Source organism: Crocuta crocuta, unplaced genomic scaffold (assembly GCF_008692635.1).
Source record: "Crocuta crocuta isolate KB4526 unplaced genomic scaffold, BGI_CrCroc_1.0 scaffold32, whole genome shotgun sequence".
NCBI lineage: Eukaryota > Metazoa > Chordata > Mammalia > Carnivora > Hyaenidae > Crocuta > Crocuta crocuta.
Genome location: NW_027529424.1, coordinates 2,981,134 through 3,001,111, shown reverse-complemented (window position 1 = coordinate 3,001,111; position 19,978 = coordinate 2,981,134). Strand labels below are relative to the sequence as shown.

At 45.8% G+C, this 19,978-nt stretch overlaps 1 protein-coding gene across 2 annotated transcripts in view; it reads left to right on the top strand.

The window, feature by feature from the left end:
* Positions 1 to 19,978, top strand: part of CAMK1D (calcium/calmodulin dependent protein kinase ID) — a 441,354-nt gene that overhangs the window by 365,588 nt on the left and 55,788 nt on the right. For both annotated transcript variants that reach the window (XM_077758501.1, XM_077758502.1), the window contains 2 exons: positions 8,652 to 8,790; positions 16,727 to 16,853. In XM_077758501.1, coding sequence (XP_077614627.1) covers positions 8,652 to 8,790; positions 16,727 to 16,853 — 266 coding nt within the window. The remainder of the gene's footprint in view (positions 1 to 8,651; positions 8,791 to 16,726; positions 16,854 to 19,978) is intronic.

Genomic DNA, 19,978 nt, shown 5'->3' with positions numbered 1-19,978 from the left:
CCTCCTCTTTGATTTCTGTGGTACCACACTCTCCTCCTTTGCTTCTTACCTCTCTTACCTCTGAACATTGCAGGTAAAGAGCATCCCATCATTGTAGGAAGTTCTGGTGGTCAGAGCTGCCCTAGTTCTTTCCCTTCCAAACCTGTTCTTTCACCAGGGTCCCCCATTTCAAATGTTGGCAGTACCATCTAGCTGTTCCTCAAGTAAAAAATCTAGGAGGCATTCTTGATTCCTTTCCTCCCTACATGCCCCATGTCAGCCTCATCAGTGAATCTTGTCTACTGTGTCTCCACAGCATATCCCACGTGTGTCTACTTCTCTCCATTTCCAGTGTTCCCCAGGCTGAGCCACCATCGTCTCTCGTCTGGATGGTTGTAGCAGCTTCCCAGTGATCTTCCAGCTTCCACTCTTGCCTCTACAACCCATTGTCCACATAGCAGCCGGAGTGATCATTAAAAAATATAGGCTCACCTGTCCCTCAATTGAAAACCTGCTAATTATTTCTTACCAAACCTAGAATAAACACACCCTGTTTGAACATTCGTTTGAATGGTGCCTTAGTCCATTTGGGCTGCCATTACAAAGTACCATAGATAGGTGGCTTATAAATAACAGAAACTTATGTCTCACCATTTCTGAGCCTGGAAGACCCAGATGAGAGAGCCAGCACAGTCAGGTGATAGTGAGAGCCTTGTTGCAGGTTCTAGACTGCTAACTTCTTGTTGAATCCTCACATGGCAGAAATAGGGCAAATTAGCTCTCTGGAGTCTCCCATAGGGCATGAATCCCACTTGTGTGGACTCCACCCTCATGAGCTAATTACCTCCTACAGGCCCCACCCCCAAACACCATCACATTGAGGATTAAGTTTCAACATATGAATTGAGGAGAGGAGGGACACAAACATTCACATAACACGTGGCCCCACGTGGTCTGGGCCTTTCTCTCTCTCAACCATTCTATCCGTTGCCCACCAGGTTCCCGTCTCTGCTGCACTGTTGACTTCCATTTTGGTCCCCAAATACCGTAAGGCCTTTCCTGTCCTTGGATCTTAGGACTGGCTCGGAAGCTCTTTGCCCTTTGCCCAGAAGCTCTTTCCCTACACAGTCACTTGGCTGACTCTTTCCTGCCATCCATCTGTTGAACCCACTCAGCGGTGTCTACCCTCCTCATCTCAGCCCTCCTTCAGTTCTCTGCACACCATTGTGGACTCTCTGAATGGTTAACATTTATTTGTTTGTTTGTTTATTTATTTATTTCTCTCTCTTCTTCCCCCATTGGAATATAATAGTCCTAGATACTGGGAAGTCAAGTGGAATAAGACATGCTTTGCCCTCTCGGAATACAAAGAACTAAAAATGATTTGTAATTATCGGTTTTGTTTTGTTTTTTTTGAAACGTGAGCAGGTGCTTTGAGTTAAAACATATGAATTGTTTTCTCTTGAAGGCTTGAACATGCTAATAATTTCTTAAGAAATCTTTCGGTCCTTTTCTCATGAGTTACGCAAAAGTAGAATTTCTTTATCTGGGTCTCCCCAAATGAGTTTCCCATACAAAATTAAAATGCCTCCAATTGTTTCTTATCCATGGTTTTGAGGGGCATTTCCCAGCTGGGAACTAAAGTTGGAAACAGAGGAAGATGATTCCAAGGAATCCCTGAGGCACCCCCCTGGAAAGCGATGAAAGTGGTTGCCTCGGTGGGCGGGTGAGTGGGAAATCAGTGCAGAGCCAGGCAGAGCCAGGCAGAGCCAGGCCAACGCGGGTTTGGAGGAATGGGTTTGCTCTTGTAAGCACAGCTCTGTTAGCAGGAAGCCTGCTGGACTGAGAATCTAAAAGCAGACCTTCGCTGGAAGACAGTGTGCACGCCTTCAGAAGGGTCCTTGTCCCAAGATGGCCCTTACCCCACCCCCACCCCCACATCCACAGACGGTAACTCCCTCAGTAGCCTCCCTATGAGAAGTGAGTTACCTTAGATCCCAGGCAGCTTAGAATTTGTTATCTTCTCATGTAGCCCTTCTATGTCCATGATTTGATTTGCAGAATCCTTTATGGTTTCACGTCCTCCTCACCAGTTGCATTTTCCAGATAAGTGAGGCTTCTTTACAAACATGGTTCCTTCCTGCCTTCACCCTCTTCTCCCACCCGCCAGGTCCTTGCTCTTGACTCTGGGTCTCTCCTATCTGCCCTGCCTCCAGGAATCCTTTTTCTGCAGTGTAGAGAGCACTGTGCTGGCCTCCAGAGGCAGAAGGGAAGTGAGGACCTGACCTGCAGGCCACCTCTTGTAATCATCGGTCTCTCCCCCACTGCGATGTCCTGTGGTCATCCAGCCAGGGTCATGGCTTGGCAAGTCCTTGCTCGCTGGTGGTCTGACTTGTCAACCTGGGTTTCTGTATCTCCCAAGATACAGACTCACACTGCAGTCCAAGTGCTGGGCTTAGAGGAGGCACTCAGTCAACACTTCCTTCACTGACTGTAATTCCTCCAAAGACACTTAGTTCACCAAAGACTCCTTTCATGATAATTCAAACTACTGGGGTCTGCCTGCCCCCTGGGCTTTTCTCCACTGGACTAAATATCACCCCTCCTTTAAGACAGCCCAGATTCTCCTTTTTCTGCCCTCTCCCTCAGACCCTTCTACATGTCTTTCTGTGATTTTCCAAAGCACACTCATCACCCCCACCCCACCATGTCAGAACCATCTACACTGTGCTTTACTTGTCTGTGTACCTCAGTCTGCACCCCAGTCACACTCTGTGTGTGACACGCCTCTGTGCCCCTTGGAAACAGTGATAACATATCATCTGGTTTGATGAAAGATGATTTGGTGCATAAACAAAGCATAGAATGCAAATACAGTAGGATAAACTGCCCCTCCCCCCCCACCTATTAATCTTGAAAAAAATTTGAAGAAATGTTCCAGCATGATTATGGGATATCCTTTATATTCCCCAGTCTATCAGTTTGCTAGGGATGCTATAACAAAAATACTACAGACTAGGGGGCTTAAACAGCAAAAATTAAGTTTCTCACAGTTTTGGAGGCTGGGAGTCTGAGATCAGGGTCTTGGCAGATTTGTGTTTTCTGGAGGCCTCTCTCCTTGGCTTACAGCCACCTTCTTACCATGTGTCCACATAGTCTTGTCGCTGTGTGCTCATAATCTGCACCCTCTCCCTCTTCCTCTCTCTCTCTCATAAGGATCATATGACCTTATTTAACTTTCCTTATCTCTTTAAAGACCCCACCTCCAAATACAGTCACCTTCTGAGATATACTGGGGGCTAGGATGTGCACATCTGAAGTTGGGCAGTAGACTACAAGTCAGTACATAACACCCCGACATTGAGAAGGCAAAATGGCCAGAACCCAAGTGTGATGGCCCGAAGGGAGTTACACTGATCCGGTCCATGAAGATGGAGAGGCATGTGTTTGTGTTTTGGAATTTTCTGAACAGATTGAGCCAGGAAGATATTGGGAAACTGAATTCTATGAAAAAAAAAAAAAAAAGATGTTTTCATTATTAAAGTGGGATTTGTCGAAGGGGGAAATATGGAGAGGAGAGGTTGCATGAAATAAACCCTTAATCTTCCCAGAGTGGCTGTGAGAGTCTCCCCAGGAGCAGGATATGTGGGTACCAAAGCCAAGGGATATGGCGACGATTAAGAACACAGGCCCAGGAGCCGGATGGCTGCCCCGTGTGGGGGAGTCGGGAAATCCCAGGGACCACCGAGCCAAGGGCCTGGAAGATAGGCCCTTTCTTTCCCCTGGCTGGGTGAAAAAATACACATCAACCATCTGGACCTTGGGGTCTCACGGTTGAAAAACGCTTTGCTTCTAGCCTCTCTCAATCACAGCCTGTTTATTTCAAGACTACCTTCTTCTTAGGACTAAATATGAATGGGGGGAGAATGGTTCTGGGGATACGCATTTATAATCGGCTTTGCTCTGGGGCACACAAAGGCCATATTGCTTTGTAACCATGGCCCTGGCTCTTTTCCATGGTCACTGCCTAATTAGGTGACAGTCTTTGTGAATTTCCAGGCATATTTGCTATAACACTGTTTTTTAATGATCTCAGCATTACCGCTAATATTTCTCAGACCCCTCTCTAGAATTAACAGCATAGTTCTATACTATTTGAATTTTGAGATGGAGAAAAAGTTTTCTTTGACCCTCATAGGGTCCCTGGCTAGCTCTGAAGATTAAACCTGACAAAGAAAGATTAGCAGGAGGAAAGCAGACACCTGTTAATGAAGTTTTGCAAGTACTTGAGAGAGAATGAAGACCTGGGGGAATGATGAGAGCCTCAAGCTTTTATAACCTTTTATACAAACAGTACATTTGTGAAGAATTGACAGGAGCAAAGGAGTTTGGGCTGGGGGTACTAAATGGTAAAGAGACCTGGGAGAAGTTGAGTGAAGTTTGTTGGCATATTCCTCTGGTGCAGAGTCTGTCTCCAATGAAAGGAGACCTTATTTCTTGCCTTTAGACCAAAAAGGGGAAACTTTTTCCTACATCTACTGCTTAATTGCTCTCAGCTCAAAATAAATGTTACGGCGAGGAGGCAGGTTTGGGGGTGACATATTCTGGTTTCCTTCAGCCTTCCTCGTATATTATTATACCTAACTTCTAGAAGAATAGGTTTCTGGAGCCCAATTTTCAGCCTTAGCACAAGTACTGTCGTTTAACAAACATGTAGATTTGGTTATAAGATTTTTTTAAAAAGCATTTTAAATTAAAATTAGCAGTGAATTTTAAAACAACAGGATAACATCTGTGGAAACTGCATGGAGAAGTTTAAGTGCACGTAAAGAACAGCACAGTCTACCAGGTCCTAACAAAAGAGCATGATACGCTGACTAGGCTACATCGCTGTATGCCACAGGGGAATCAGAACTTGCAGTGTACTTGATCCAGCAGCTTTAAAATTATGTTTCTTGACAATGACTTTTTAATTTGAGGAGATTTGCATTACTTAAAATTTTCCAAATAATCTGAATTTTGTTGAGATTTTGACATCAAAATATTTCACATTTGTATGCTTAAAATTCACATGCAGTGATAGTGGTATAATGTAATAGGGAGGGAAGATCAGAGACTGAGCAAATCCAAGTTCAGTGCAAAGGCGGGTTGCTGTAAATTAATGTCAACATTTATGGGGTGCCTGGGCGGCTCAGTCGGTTAAGCATCAGACTGTAGGTTTCAGTTTAGGTCATGATCCCACCGTTCGTGAAATCGAGAAATCGAGCCCCGTGTCAGGCTCCGTGCTGACAACATGGAGCCTACTTGGGGTTCTCTGTCTCTCTGCCTCTCTCAAAATAAATAAATAAGTAAACCTTTAAAAATAAAAATTAATTAATTAATTAATGTCAAAGTTTAAATTGGGAAGAGTATTTTTGAATGATATCTTTCCATTCCCTTAATTTCTAATAGCCAGTTTCTTTCTACATCTACATTCCCCAATGAACCTCTCTCTCAGAGCCACCATTAATTAATTTTATTTGTTGATCGGTCATGATTGTCCTACTCCTTTTTCCCAATCACCTGACTGTTCCCCTTCTAACTCCATTCTGATGCTTGACATGCTTTCGTTGGGGAATTCCGTTTCTAATGTGGAGCTTTAAGCCTTGCACTTGGGAAACTTGCCAGAGGAGGATATTGATTCAAGAAAGTAACCTGTCAGTCAGCTCAGCAGCCCCTCACCCGACGTCCTCGTGATCCGTGGGCTTGGAAATGAGACACACCCCTCACCACTCTTCCAAACTTATTTCCCCATCAGTGATTCTGGGATTCTGGTTGTCCAAAAATGGTTTTCAAAATGACTGGGTGTCTTAGTCCAGTCTGCCATAACAAAATACCAGAAACAGGGCAGCGTAAATGATAGACATGTATTTCTCACGGTTCTGGAGTCTGACATATCTAAGCTCAAGGTGCCAACTGATTTGGTTCCTTTTAAGGACTCTCTTTCTGACTTGCAGATGGCTTTCTCCTTGCTGTGTGCTAACATGGCAGAGAGAGAGAGAGAGAGAGAGAGGGAAAAGAGGGGAGAGAACTGGACTGGGCTTTCTGGTTTCTGTTCTCATAAAGATGCTGATCCCATCTTGGGTGCCCACTCTCACGACCTCATCTAAACTAAATACCTGCCAAAGGCTCCCATCTCCAAATACCATCACACTTGGGGGGTTACAGATTTGACATATGAATACAGGGGGTGGGGTGGGCATAAACATCCAGTCCATAACTCTATCCATTTGAAGTGTATGCCAAAGGAGACTTTTGAAAAGTATAAAGTGATTTGCACAATTTAAAGCATTTTTATGAGTATCGTTATGTTTTGGCAAGTTTTTAGACTTCTCCCCTGTGCCTTGGTTTCTAAGGAAACCAAATACTTTCTGAGCAATGTTCAGAACGACGAAGCCCTGGTACTGTTTGAACTTTCAGAAGTAAAATAGCAAACATGCAGAGCATTGAGACTGCGACAGTACCTGCTACAGCCAGACCTTACCCTTCAACTCTGAAGCTTCGATTCTTACTGCATGGCTGCCCTATTGGGGTGCAAGTTTTTGATACCATAGCATCCATTAATATCTTGTTTATCACATTGGAGAAAAGAGGACTCTGAAAGAATGGGAAGCAGGAAAGATCAGTTTTGAAGAAGGGAGAGAATCTGGCAAAGGTGGGTCATAGGGTACTAAGGGTGGAAGGCAGGGGTAGAGAAAGGGGTCTGCATTCTTGCCTGAGGTCTTCCATAGCCTGTAGAGCAGAGGATGTGAGCAGCACAGAGACCAGTGGTAAGAAAGCACTGGAATACTTGTAAGGGGGGCCATTATTGGAAGGTAGGCCAATGGTGGAGAATGAGGAAGGGCACGATCAAAACAGACATTTGCTTCTTCACAGCTCGTGCTGCCTTGATTGGCATCTGCTGTGCACAGTAGGGGGCACATAGGGGCACCCAGTACATCTTAAATGAATTCTTGAACAGATCATCAACTGAAGTGAATGTCTCCAAGTGAATATGCCCAAGCTCCCCCTTGCCCTGGCAGCCAGGCTTCTTCCATAGTACATTCTCAAGGTCTCCAGACCTCTTCCAAGGAAACTCATTCCAAGAATGGTCTAGAAACACGAAGACTGGGGAAAGCTTGATGTCTAGCTGCTGAGAAGGGATGTCCTGGGATTTTAGTTTCCTTAAGGATGGATCATTTGGACAACCCGGTCATCAAAAGGTAGTTTCTTCCCTGATGTTTCCATTTCTTTTCACTCTGAATTGCTTCTTATTTCTCCCGAGCGTCTTTTCTTTTCTTATCTCGATTGCTCAGTTTGCTTTGGAAACAAGACGTTATCCAAGCATAACAACGCTTAGGATGACTCTAGGTCATGTGAGAGACTCGAACATGTAGGCCTTTTATAGCCACAATTGGTTTTCTTTATTGGCTTTTTAAGAGGAAGGCTTTGGTGGATCAGATATTGCACATTAGTTGTCATGACTTGCAGAAGAAAATGAATCCTACCTTCCTGTGTTTGTGTATGTGTGGGTGTGTTAACTGCTAGGGCACGGCTTTTACTGTATCTACTAAAGCTGTAAAAGTTGTTTGTGAAACTGTTTTATGGATTTAATATTTCAAATAAGTCTTCATTTTGTTTTTGGAAATTCTGTTTCTTTTTATAAAAGAGAATAGTATTAAGATATCCCTTGAAGCTAATATTCAAGATGGCTTAATTCTCTGAAAGAAGCCCTGTTTTTCTTAGAGAAGCATATGTTCTAAGAATCTGAAGGCTAAAGCAATAAATTGTTCCTACTCAGAATCGTACAGTTCTGTTACTTTGTTAAACTCAGAGCAGCATTAACTCTCAGAGCTGAAAGGAGCTATAAGAATTGCCCACAGGGCATTTTGACCTTTGCCAACCTAGGCAGTACATAACAAGCATTAAGAAAACATTAAGTGCAATGTGTAATTGAAAGCAAATTAATATTAAATGTTGTTACCAAAAAACCAGTGCAGATGATATAATGGGGTGTCTTTCTTCTTTCTTTTCTTGTAAATCACAATTGCCTTTCAGGTCCAATGTGGGATATGGTTGACTAGATTAACCCCCTTATTTTATGGATTAGAAGACTGAGGTCCAAAGATTCAAGGAATACCCATGCCTTCAGCATATTAAGAGCAAAACTTGGTCAAGAACCCAAACACCCTGTTGGCTGTTCACTGCTTTGCCTACAGACTGCCCCCTGTACTCCCTACCCCTCCAGACCTTTAAGGATATTCTCTTATGCAAAGGAGGCATCCTACCCATCATCCCTCTACATCTGATGATACCAATATTCTGGAAAATTATTCTGACTTTACATTGTCATAGCAGGATGGATGCAAAGGCCAGAAGACTTTTCAAGCCTGGCGAGTCCATGGGTCCTGGTTTCTTTTTATTCCCTTTATTTCATTCTGGATACTCATACCATCATGACATAGAAATACTTCCCTGGTATAGCTTCTGGGGCATAGATGGGGCCAAACATAAATCTAGATGGGGCCCAAAATGAATTTATTTTGGAAATCAATTTGGTTCTTCTGTCGTATTGACATCTCTTAATGATGGCTTTCCCTGAACAATTTAACCGGTCCTCTCAAACTTCTTATGTGTTATTTTTTAAAAAACAGTGTATCCGGTGGAGAGCTGTTTGATCGGATAGTGGAGAAAGGATTTTACACAGAGAAAGATGCCAGCACTCTCATCCGCCAGGTCTTGGATGCCGTCTACTATCTCCATAGAATGGGCATTGTCCACAGGGACCTCAAGGTAAGGCAGTTGCCTAGCAACATTCTCCAGCCGCTCTCCTACCCACAATGCACCTGTCCAAGGGGCTTGGCTCCAGAAGATGGCTGAGGTTGCCTTGATGGAGCTATGGGTAGAATGAATGGTAGGCATTTGTGTTCTGTTTGTTGTCAGGGCCGTTGGGAGCCAGAGATAGCTTTAGAGATGATGAAGATCAATGGGGCTGGCCATCATTTGGGAGATTTTATAACCCCTCTGCAGCCAGAGCCATGGGGAGGCAGGCTGTGTATTGCTTCAAGCATACCTAAAAGGTAATTTTGTTCAGGACACATTGGCCATGATAACCCTTCTCCCAATGCAGTTTTTCACTGTTTTACCGGTTCCACCCCCATTTCAGCACAACACACTGTTTGAAAAAAAGTGAGCAAGTAGAGGGCATGACATGAGAAGGGAAATGGAAGGTTATTGGGAAAGTCAGGTTAAACGACCTACAATCACCGCTGTCCCCCAGCGTCCTATAGGTCACAGGCTTACCTGTTCTTTTTCTTTTTAATCAAAGATTATTTTAATGTTTATTTATTTTAGAGAGAGATAGAATGAGGGAGGAGTGGGTTGGAGGGGGACAGAGGATCTGAAGTGGGCTCTGTACTGATAGCAGAGAGCCCAATGAGGGCCTCAAACTCACTAACTGGGAGATCATGACTTGAGCTGAAGTTGGATGCTTAACTGACTGAGCCACCCAGGTGTCCCAGTCTTTCTTGTTCTTGATGAGGTGTTGGCATACTGACCCTTCACCCAATAGCACTGAAGGACCTGGGCTTTACTTGGGCATCTTGGCATTACATCCCTCCCCAGGCCAGTATAAATACCAAAGGGCAGATATCCAACATCTGCTATCAAGAGTAGAAATCGAACACATTGATGTGAGGAACAGCAAAAAGCAACATTGCTCACCAAGGCTGTAATGTGGATTCACTCAACCGTGGACACAGGTCCAGGCTCCAGGGCTCACTGCACCAGTCAAGATAGGAGCTCCACCCCAGCCCACATACCTGCCTCTCATATCATAAACAGGGATTATATTGTACTGAAGCCATGCTATGCGTGACTGTGTGAAATCTAGATCAATTTAAAGAACAAACCATACACGTTTGTTAAAATAGAATTTCAGCATCTGCCTGTTATCTGGTACTGGGGGTGAAGGTATAACACGGTGGAGCTTTTCTCTTCATAAAGTCTCACGGTAAAGTCTTCTCCTTGTCTCTGTATCAGTTTCCAGCAACCGGAATAGCAGTTCCCAAGTGTTAGCCTGCATCAGAATTGTCTGGAGAGCCACTGCTTGCTCGACCCCAGAGGTTCTGATTCTGTAGGTCTGCAGTGGGGCCATGAACATGCATTTCTAAGGGATTTACAGGTGACCCTGATGTTGCCCTGGGATTACGCTTGGAGAACTGCCAGACAAGAGTGTTTGTGAACATTGATGGGGTCCTTATAGCCTTTGCCCTTTGCAGCCCCCTTGACGGCTGACATGGGCCATGAGCACAATTAGCTAATCTTCAGGACCCGGAGGTCCTTTCCAGAGCTAAGTAAGGGCTCACTAAGCTTACTTGGCCCCTCTCTGCCTGCTCCGCTCTCTTGTTCCCTCACCAAATGCCGATTCTCTGCTTCCAGAACATGGGAGGCAGCTCTCTAAACAAGTTAGTGTGGTGACCACAGAGGTGTGGTGCGATAGGCTGGCTGTGTGTACTCTATAGAAATAATTCCCACGCAGTTAACATTCCTAGAGGGGCCATGCTATGCGTGACTGCGTTTATTCCTCCTTCCAAAGGCAGATGGGCTGTGCAGGAGTTACTGCTGTCTACGCCCACATGGCGCTTTCAGAAAAGTGCTTGTAGCTCCCAGACTGTGCAGATGTAAAACCGCCAGGCGTGTGCCTTTGGAGAGAAAAGTGCCGTGTTAGGACCATTTGTCATTGCTTTTCAGAGGCACAAGGAAGTTTGATCTGCATGGCAGGAGTTGGGATGGGGATAGTAAATTTTCTCAAACCTCTTAGAAAATGAAAACGAACTGTATGATCTAGGTCAGAGCAATAGAGAACAGGATCAGGTTAATTTAAGATTAGGTCACAGTCTGGGTTACTGCCACACCCCCACCTGCCAGTATACCTCCTCCTCCCTCCAGAAAGGTATTCTTGTGTCTTCTTGCCCCAGGAAGCTACTAGAGATAATGAGGGACTGAGACAGGAAGTGCCCACTACTGACCCCTCAGATTAGGCAGGGCTTCTCAGCCCCTGCAGTATGTCCTTTGCTGTAGGGGGCTGTTCTATGCATTGTTAGATGTTTAACCACATACCTGACCACTACCCACTAGATGCCCATAGACTCCTGCTGTTATGACAACCAAAGACATTGTCAAATTGCCGCCAGTTGAGAATCACTGGATTAGGAATGTGATTGTGTATCATATTAACTTTGTAGGAAGTGTTGATTCAGATCTTTTAAGAGATTGTTGGGGTGCCTGGGTGGCTCCGTTGGTTAAGCGTTCCAACTTCGGCTCAGGTCATGATCTCACAGTTCTTGAGACTGAGCCCCACGTCAGGCTCTGTGATGACAGCTCAGAGCCTGGAGCCTGGTTCAGATTCTGTGTCCGTCTCTCTCTCTCTGCTCCCCCACCACCATGCTCTGTTTCTCTCTCTCTCTTCTCTCTCTCTCTCTCTCAAAAGTGAATAAGCATTAAAAAATAAAAATAAAAAATAAAAGCTTGTTATATGAACTTTTTTTAAAGTTTAATTATTTTGAGAGAGAGAGAGCACAGCAGGGGAGGGTGAGAGAGAGAGGGAGGGAGAGAATCCCAGGCAGGCTCTGCACTATCAGCATGGACTCTGATGTGGTTGTCGAACTCATGAATCTTGAGATCATGACGAAAACCAAGAGTCAGACCGAGCCGCCCAGGTGCCTCTCTCATTATGCGAACTATTAAAGGGTTGGTATTGACCTTCCAATTCCAGTATTGGCCACCAGTTGTCTTGCAAAGATGTCACAAAATAAAGAATAATATTTTTTTAAGGTGAATCCTGGGCCTCTTGGGATCTCGGGCAGAACTGTGAAATCCCCTCTGTGCCTCCCACCTGACCGAGCCCTCCAGCTCTCACCTGGGGGCCTCCATCTGGCTTGCCCATGAGCCTGTCTTCTCTCCCACTTTCCTGTTGCCTGACTCCCCTCAAGAAAAGCCCTGTTGTCTTTAGTCTCGAGATGGTTATAGACAAGTATTGATCTAAGTTGTGAATGGCCAGTCAATTGAACCCTCCTTGGTAATTGACCCAAAAGAGAGAGATTTGGCTTTGTGGCAATCTCTTGCCTAGATGCAGCCTTGCTTAAGAGCATGAGATCATTGGGATAGGAAGATTAAAAGTGAGAAACTTAAGGGGCATCTGGGTGCCTCACTCAGTTAAGCATCTGATTCATGATTTTGGTTCAGGTCATGATCTAATGGTTCATGAGATGGAGCCCCACACTGACATTGTGGAGGCTGCTTAGAATTCTCTCTCCCTTTCTCTCTACCACTCCCCCAACTTGCATGCACATGCACACATGTGTGTGTGCTCTCCCTCTGTCAAAATAAATAAACTAAAAAAAAGAAAAGAAAACAAAAAAAAATCAGAAAGTTAAGAAGATTCCTCTCTGCCCCTATGATCAGATCCTTACTGTTCATCAAAGAATGATCTCAACATTCAGAGAAATCATGAACCACATGCACCTTTTGATTAGATTATTTTGCCCCGCTTTTTAAGCATTATTCTTATTTTGATTATTGGTCAGCCCATTTTATTCTTTCCAAACTCATTGAAAGCACTCTGAAGCATGCATTTGATTTTCTTCTAATCTCATGCTTCATCCACAGAATTAATGTCACTGTGAATGCAAACTGCCATTCCTTTTTGTGTTATGATTTTAGGTGAAGGGTAGTATTTTTTTCTTTTGGGTTCTGTTAAAGTTATTTTGACACTTGTTAACATAAAGAAGACTGTATTTAAGACTACTGCAAGAAGAGTATCACAGTAGAGGAGAGAATTGGGTTCAACTCCAAAATCATCAAGGACATGTGGGAATTTATAGCCATTGAGCAGAATGAGGGTTGTGGATAGAAAAGTACTAAAAGGTGACATCCAGGATGGGGGGATTCTTCCTAAAACCTTGCCAAGAACTTAGACACTGGCAGACTCTCTCCATTGAGCAAACTTTAATTGGGCCCCTCCAAGTCTTCTTTCTGACCAGGTTCCATCCTTGGGCTCTGTCCTTAGTCCACTGGCTCTGCCCACGTAGTCCAGGCTGAGCAAGAATCCCAATGAGCCCAGGCGCCTGGGAGGCTCAGTCGGTTGAGCGTCTGACTTCAGTTCAGGTCATGATCTCTCAGTCAGTGAGTTCAAGCCTCATATTGGGCTAAATGCTGTCAGCCTGTCAGCGCAGAGCCCAGTTCGGATCTTCTGTCTCCACTCTCTTCCCCCCCTTGCTTGCGCTCTCTCAAAAATAAATAAATATTAAGAAAAAGGAAAGAAAAGAATCCCACTGAGCCACTTCAGTGAACATCCCCTACCCTTGATATCTGATCAGATTCTTTATCATCCACTTTCCCTGTCTGCCCATCCTGGCCTGCCTTCAGCAGGGGTGCTCTGAAATTGGTGTACCCAGAGTCCCCCCCACCCTTGATGTCCCCCTCCTAGTAATTTTCTTTTTTTAATTTTTTTAATGTTTATTTTTGAGAGACAGACAGACATAGCATGAGCAAGGGAGAGGCAGAGAGGGAGATACAGGGTTGAAAGCAGGCCCCAGACCCTGAGCTGTCAGCACAGAGCCCAATGCAGGGCTTAAACCTACAAACCATGAGCTCATGACCTGAGCCGAAGTCAGTGCTTAACCTACTGAGCTACCCAGGTGCCCCACCTCTTAGTAATTTTCTAGTCACTGACCCTCACCCTGCTCCTCAGCTATAAATCTCCACTTGTCCTTGTTGTGTTAGGTCTTGAGTCCACTCTTCCTCTTCTACGGCCGAACCCCATTGCAGTGGTCCCCCTGAATAAAGTCTTCCTTACTGTCTTTACCAAGTGGCTGAATAAATTTTCTTTAACAACATCCAAGGTGGGAGGTGAAGAGCTTGGCCGGGTATCAAGAGTGAGGGATTCTCTCTACACTGACATAGCAGGATTCTTGCCAAGACTGGACAATGCAGCCCCAGCGAGACAGGAAGGACACAGAAGGCCAAGATCAAGGCCTAGAAGAGGGTTCAGAGGAGCCTGGCTATAGTTTGGTCAAGGGAGGGGGATCTTGAGCACCTCTCAGAATGTCCTCACAGAAATGGTTGCACGTCAGAATCACCCCGTGAATTCTGTAATCCAGAGCCCAGGCCCATCTCAAATCTACTGAAGACTTGCAGGCACTGGGCGCTGTAACAGGAGATGCTGCTAGGAAGCCAGGCTGAGAGCCACTTCTCTAAACAGCCCTTGCTACCGGATGAGAGGATAGCTGGTGAAATTCAATGCTCAAGGAACCAAAGATGCACCACAGACCACTGACAAGAGACGCTCTTGCTTCATCCATTCTTGGGGAGATGGGAGGAGAGGCAGACAGGAAACTGAGGGGAAGTGACTTGCCCCATTCAGAGTCCTCCTGTTGTGTTTTAAAAAATTTTTTTAGTGTTTATTTTGGGAGAGAGAAAGAGAGTGTGTGAGTGGGGAAGGGGCAGAAAAAGATGGAGAGAGAGAATCCCAAGCAGGTTCCCTACTGTCAGCACAGAGCCTAACGTGGGGCTCGATCCCACAGACTGCGAGGTCATGACCTGAGCCAGAATCAAGAGCTGGATGTTAAGTGACTGAGCCACCCAGGTGCCCCCTGTTGTGTTTCTTTTTTATTTTTTTTAATATTTATTTTTGAGAGAGAGCTAGATAGAGCTAGAGAGACAGAGTTCATGTAGGGGAGGGGCAGAGGGAGAGGGAGAAGCAGAATCCGAAGCAGGCTCCCGGCTCTGAGCTGTCAGCACAGAGCCTGATGCAGAGCTTGAACCCACAAACTGAGAGATCATGACCTGAGCTGAAGTTGGACACTTAACTGGCTGAGCCACCCAGGTGCCCCTGTTGTGTTTCTTTTAAGGCTTAACATAAATCAGAGAAGTGGTCACTTCTTCACTAGGCAAATCTTCGGAATTTTCTGAGGTTAGGGAAAGGAGATGTGTTAGTCTTCAACATTGTGTCCCTCAAGGACAACATCATTAACTGAGGCAGCCCTTCTGTGGTCAGGCTCTGCCCCAGGACAGCATGGCCCTGAGGCTGGGACCTCTCCCTTGGTCTTCATAAACTCCACCTTTTTTTTGTTGTTGTTGTTGTTCAGAATGATACCTCAACTTTTCGTAAAACAGCAATGCAAGTAAAGCTTCATCACCTCCCTACTCCACCCCTGACTGCCTCCCCTCACTCCTCCCATGTAGCTGCCATGGAGGTACCCCTGTTGTTCAGGACTGTGGTAGAGACAGGAGCTGTGGTCAGGCCTCACCCGTGTGTCCTGACTTACTACCAGCTGAGCTCCATCATATCCCGTTCAGGGAAGCAAACGTGGAACCACCATGACCCATGTGTTCCAGAAAAGGCAAACGAAACTCAGGGTACTCAAGGACACGTGGCTGCAAAGTTCTAGATCTCTGGACACGACTCATCCATGATGACATTCCCCTATTTCCCAGGGAGCCAATGAGCAGGGATCAGCTGGGTCAGTAAAGGGGAAAGCACAGTGCATCCACCGGAACTTCAGGACACAGGAGGTTACCAAGGACAGGGAGAGAGACTTGGGTTCAAGAAAGGTTGCTAACAGAGTCAGAAAAAGGAAACGGGGTGGAGGGCTGGGGAGGCGAAGCCTGGGTGGCTCAGTTGGTTAAGCTTCCAACTTAAGTTCAGGTCATGATCTCATGGTTCGTGGGTTGGAGTCTCACATCAGGCTCTGCGCTGACAGCTCAGAGCCTGGAACCTGCTTCAGATCCTATGTCTCCCTCGCTCTCTGCCCCTCCCCTGCCCACACTGTCTCTCTCTCCCTCTTAAAAATAAATAAACATTAAAGAAAGAGAGAGAGAGAAAGGGAGAGAAAGGGAGAGAAAGGGAGAGAAAGAGAGAGAAAGAGAGAAAGAGAGAAAGAGAGAAAGAAAGAAAGAAAGAAAGAAAGAAAGAAAGAGAAAAAAGAATGAACAAACAAGGGAACGGAAGAGCACCTGCAGAATTTAACTTCATTTCTGGGAATCCCCTTTCCCCTCCCCCAAGAAATAGATAGGTCTGAGAGGCTTTCTAGGTGGCTCCAGTATATGGTTCACTTTTTGAAAGTAGACAAAGGGATTCGCATTTCTTGAAAACCTCTAAATGCCAAAACTGCGTGGTGTCCCTTCCATTGCTCCCATTAAACAGTGCTTTTCTTTCTTTCTTTCTTCCTTCCTTTCTTCCTTCCTTCCTTCCTTCCTTCCTTCCTTTCTTTCTTTCTTTCTCTCTTTCTTTTTCTTTCTTTCTTCTTTTTCTTTCTTTCTTTCCTTCTTTCTCTTTCTTTCTTTCTTTCTCTCTTTCTTTCTCTCTCTCTCTCTCTCTCTCTCTTTCTTTCTTTTAATTTATTTCTGAGAGAGAGACAGAGCATGAACAGGAGAGGGTCAGAGAGAGGGGGAGATACAGAATCCAAAACAAGCTCCAGGCTCTGAGCTAGCTGTCAGCACAGAGCCTGACACAGGGTTCAAACCCACGAACCTGAGCCAAAGTCAGACGCTTAACTGACTGAGCCACGCAGGCACCCCTAAACAGTGCTTTTCTTAATGCATTCACTATGCTCAAGGTCAAGGATATCCTTAAATTGTGATTAGGTTTTGTGACTCGGTGAGTCGCCCACAATTAACCTGGCTTTAAACACACTTTGTCAGTGTTTCTTTCTTATTTTATCTCTAGCCTGAAAACCTATTATACTACAGTCAAGACGAGGAATCCAAAATAATGATCAGTGACTTCGGATTGTCAAAAATGGAGGGCAAAGGAGATGTGATGTCCACAGCCTGTGGAACCCCGGGTTACGTTGGTAAGCACACTGTGTGTGTCCACATCCGCTTCTTCCATCATGAGCGCTTCGGTCCTGGCTCATGATCACAGCTGCCTTTATTCCCCTTAAGGGGAAAATAAAAATGCTAAGAGACATTGGAACAAGTTAGAAGTAATTTCCCTTGAAACCTTTTGATAGTTGGGCAGAAATCCTGTCTAATTGGGGTGTGGGCCTGGGTGGAGGCCAGGAGTTGATTGGATGAATTCCCGGTTCTGATGCCAGAAATATTGCATACATATCTGTGTTTTCAAATGATTTACAGTGAGACACTGAGATAACAATGAGGTGCAAACACAAACAGAACATGTCAAATGTTGAGATAGAAGCGGCCAGAAAGAGAATATTGATAGGAAGAATCTGGCTCATGCCTTGTCAAAGTCGCTCTCTTGAAGTGGCCTGTCCTCATCTGTCCTGGAGAAGCCAAGAATTAAAGTCTGTCCTAAAACCAGAACCCCAAACATACAGAACGCAGAAAAGGCCACGGAGAGCTGAACACTTGTATACTGAGAATCATCTTGTGTTTTCTGGGGACCTGGAGAAAGGCCATCGGCACCTTTGTTTGTGTTGTTGAGACTTTGATTTACATGAATGCATTCATTCAGCAAATGTATACTAAAGTGCATACTGTGGACCAACTGCTGTTCTGGGCACTGGGCTGAAGGCTGTGCATGAGTCAGACAGCAGGCCTGCCCTCATGAAGCTTACATTTGAGTTGGGAGTCACAGACAACAGACAAAGAAACAAAGAACAGGGTTGTTTCAGGCCATGGTAAGTGCTGTGGAGAAAATAAAATGGGGGCATGCACCGGAGTGGCAAGGGAATGGGGGAGGGGGTGAAGATGGTTAAGGGCACAGGAATGAGACCTGGGTATTTGCTTGAACATGGGGAAGCCTTGGGAATGTTAGGAGACAGAGTGTTCCGGGCAGAAGCATCCACTTGTGCCAAAGCCCTAAAGTAGGAAAAACTTAGGAGAAGGGTATAAACTGGGAATGTCTGAGAAGAGGAAAAAAAAAAAAAAAACGGGGTTGGAAAAGACTTCTGGAAACCAGAGACCAAGGCTGAATTCCTGTTGTACAAACCATGATAGCTTTTCCTAATGAGAACAGGAAGCTGGCCCTGCAAGAGGGGAGGGAATGTTCTGTGACTGGCATCATTCCTATTTGGTATTAGACACAACCGCATGATGCCCCAGGCAGGCTGAGGAAAGCGGTCCTCTCCTGGGCCCCAGAGCATTGTGGGAAACTCCAAACGACCTGTGGGGCCCTTCCCGGCCCTTCAGGTGCTGGCATAACATGGGTGTTATGTCATAGCCGATTCATTTGCAAAAGTGGCAAAAGTGCTCAGAGGAGAGCAGGCTAAGGGGAACGGAGAGTAACAGGAAGCAACGGACTGGGGAGGAGGCAGAGACTGTGTAACTGTCACAGACAGGGATCATGTCCCCCGGGGAGGGCGAGTGCACTGTGCAGAGCAGGGGAGGTTCTTCTGATCGCAGAGAAGCCGGCACAGCGCAGGCCTTGATGAGATTGGTGGCACTCTGAGCATTTCCGGTTCTGGGGCAGAGCAGGGATGCGACAGGAGCCGTCTGGACCCCGTCTGGGGGACGCGGAATCACGGCCGTGCTGTGAGATGCACACGGGAGCACGTGTGTGTACCCCAGGGGCATCGGGTGTGACAGAAGTAGGGGTGCGTACGGTGTGTATGTGGACCGTGTCCAGGTCAGTCCAGGCTGCCAGGCTGCCAGGCGGGCCACAAATAAAAATGAAGACGATGTGCTTCTCGTTTCTCTTCAAAGATGGGAAGGAAGAGCCTGTTTCAACCATGGTGAATCCCAGACACCAGAATGAAGAGACCTGTGAGGTCGTAAAGTCCAGGCTCCTTGCTGGGATGGCTTTGCCACCTGCTGCGCCGTCCGCCACCCTGGGCCCTATGGCCGCCTCGCTTCCCCCCTGCAGGAGGCTGGTTCTCGGGCTGCAGTTCAAATGTTCTGGCAAAACTGTCCACATTGACATACACATCACACTGTTCTCATATTTGGCTCTGATGTTGGAAAGCTCTTGCGCTTTCTAAGTGGATTTTTGCTTCTTCGTGTCTTGGCAGAACCCAGGAATGGCACTTTCTCTGGGCTGCTAAGTGGCTGTCATTCGAGTGGTCTGGTTCTGCTTAGATGTCAGATGCTGACGCATCTGGGAGCTGGGAACCATGTTTAGATGTGGCCTTTGCTCTTTCTGCCCTAAATGGTGGCCAGTGGGTCCATCAAGTAATTCTGTTGTCAGATATGGAGTTTTCTTTCAGTGGGGAGGGGGTAGAGGAGCTCCGGGCAAATGTAAAGTGGTTCTGCTCATTCCTGTTTGTTGAGCCCTGAGCTGCCTAGGAATGCCGCTTAGAGCAAGAAAGGAGCTACACTGGGGAAGCTCATGACCTGTAGATGTACCTTGGGCAGTGAGCAACACAGCTTGGGCTGTTTCCTCCCCTACCCCTCAGTCTGCATGGCCAACTCCTATTCAGCCATCAAAGCCCAGCTTACATGTTGCCCCCTTTTGGTTGCTTTCCTAATACCCACTCTCTCTTTTGTCTTCCTAGTTCTTTTCCTGACCCCCTTTTTCATCACTGCATCAGGGTCCATATGTATTAGTGTCCCTTTCCCCCTTCACCATAGGTTTTTCTAGGGCAGGGACTATCTTAATCATCTTTGCACAATTGTTTGCTAAATTGGTAAAACCCAAGGTTCACAGAAATTAGCATTTCTCTCTGTCTCCTCTTCTTCCATTCACTCAGCATGCATTTATTAAGTTCCTGTTATATTCTGTGCTCAGTGGTTTTGGTGTTAGGAGTATGAATAGGTAGGGGCAGAGTTTCTGACTTCAAAACGCTCACAGTGTTGTGAGAGACAGAGGGCAAAGAGGCAAATTGAATCATATCTGGTAAGTGCTACATTATTCATCATCAAGGATTATTTATTTAGTGCCTAGCTGCTGTTCTAGGGACTGGGGATGCATCAGTAGAAAGAAAAAGAAAAACAGGGGGCACCTGGGTGGCTCAGTGGGGCTGAGCATCCAACTTTGGCCCAGGTCATGATCTCATAGTCTCTGAGTTTGAGCCCCATA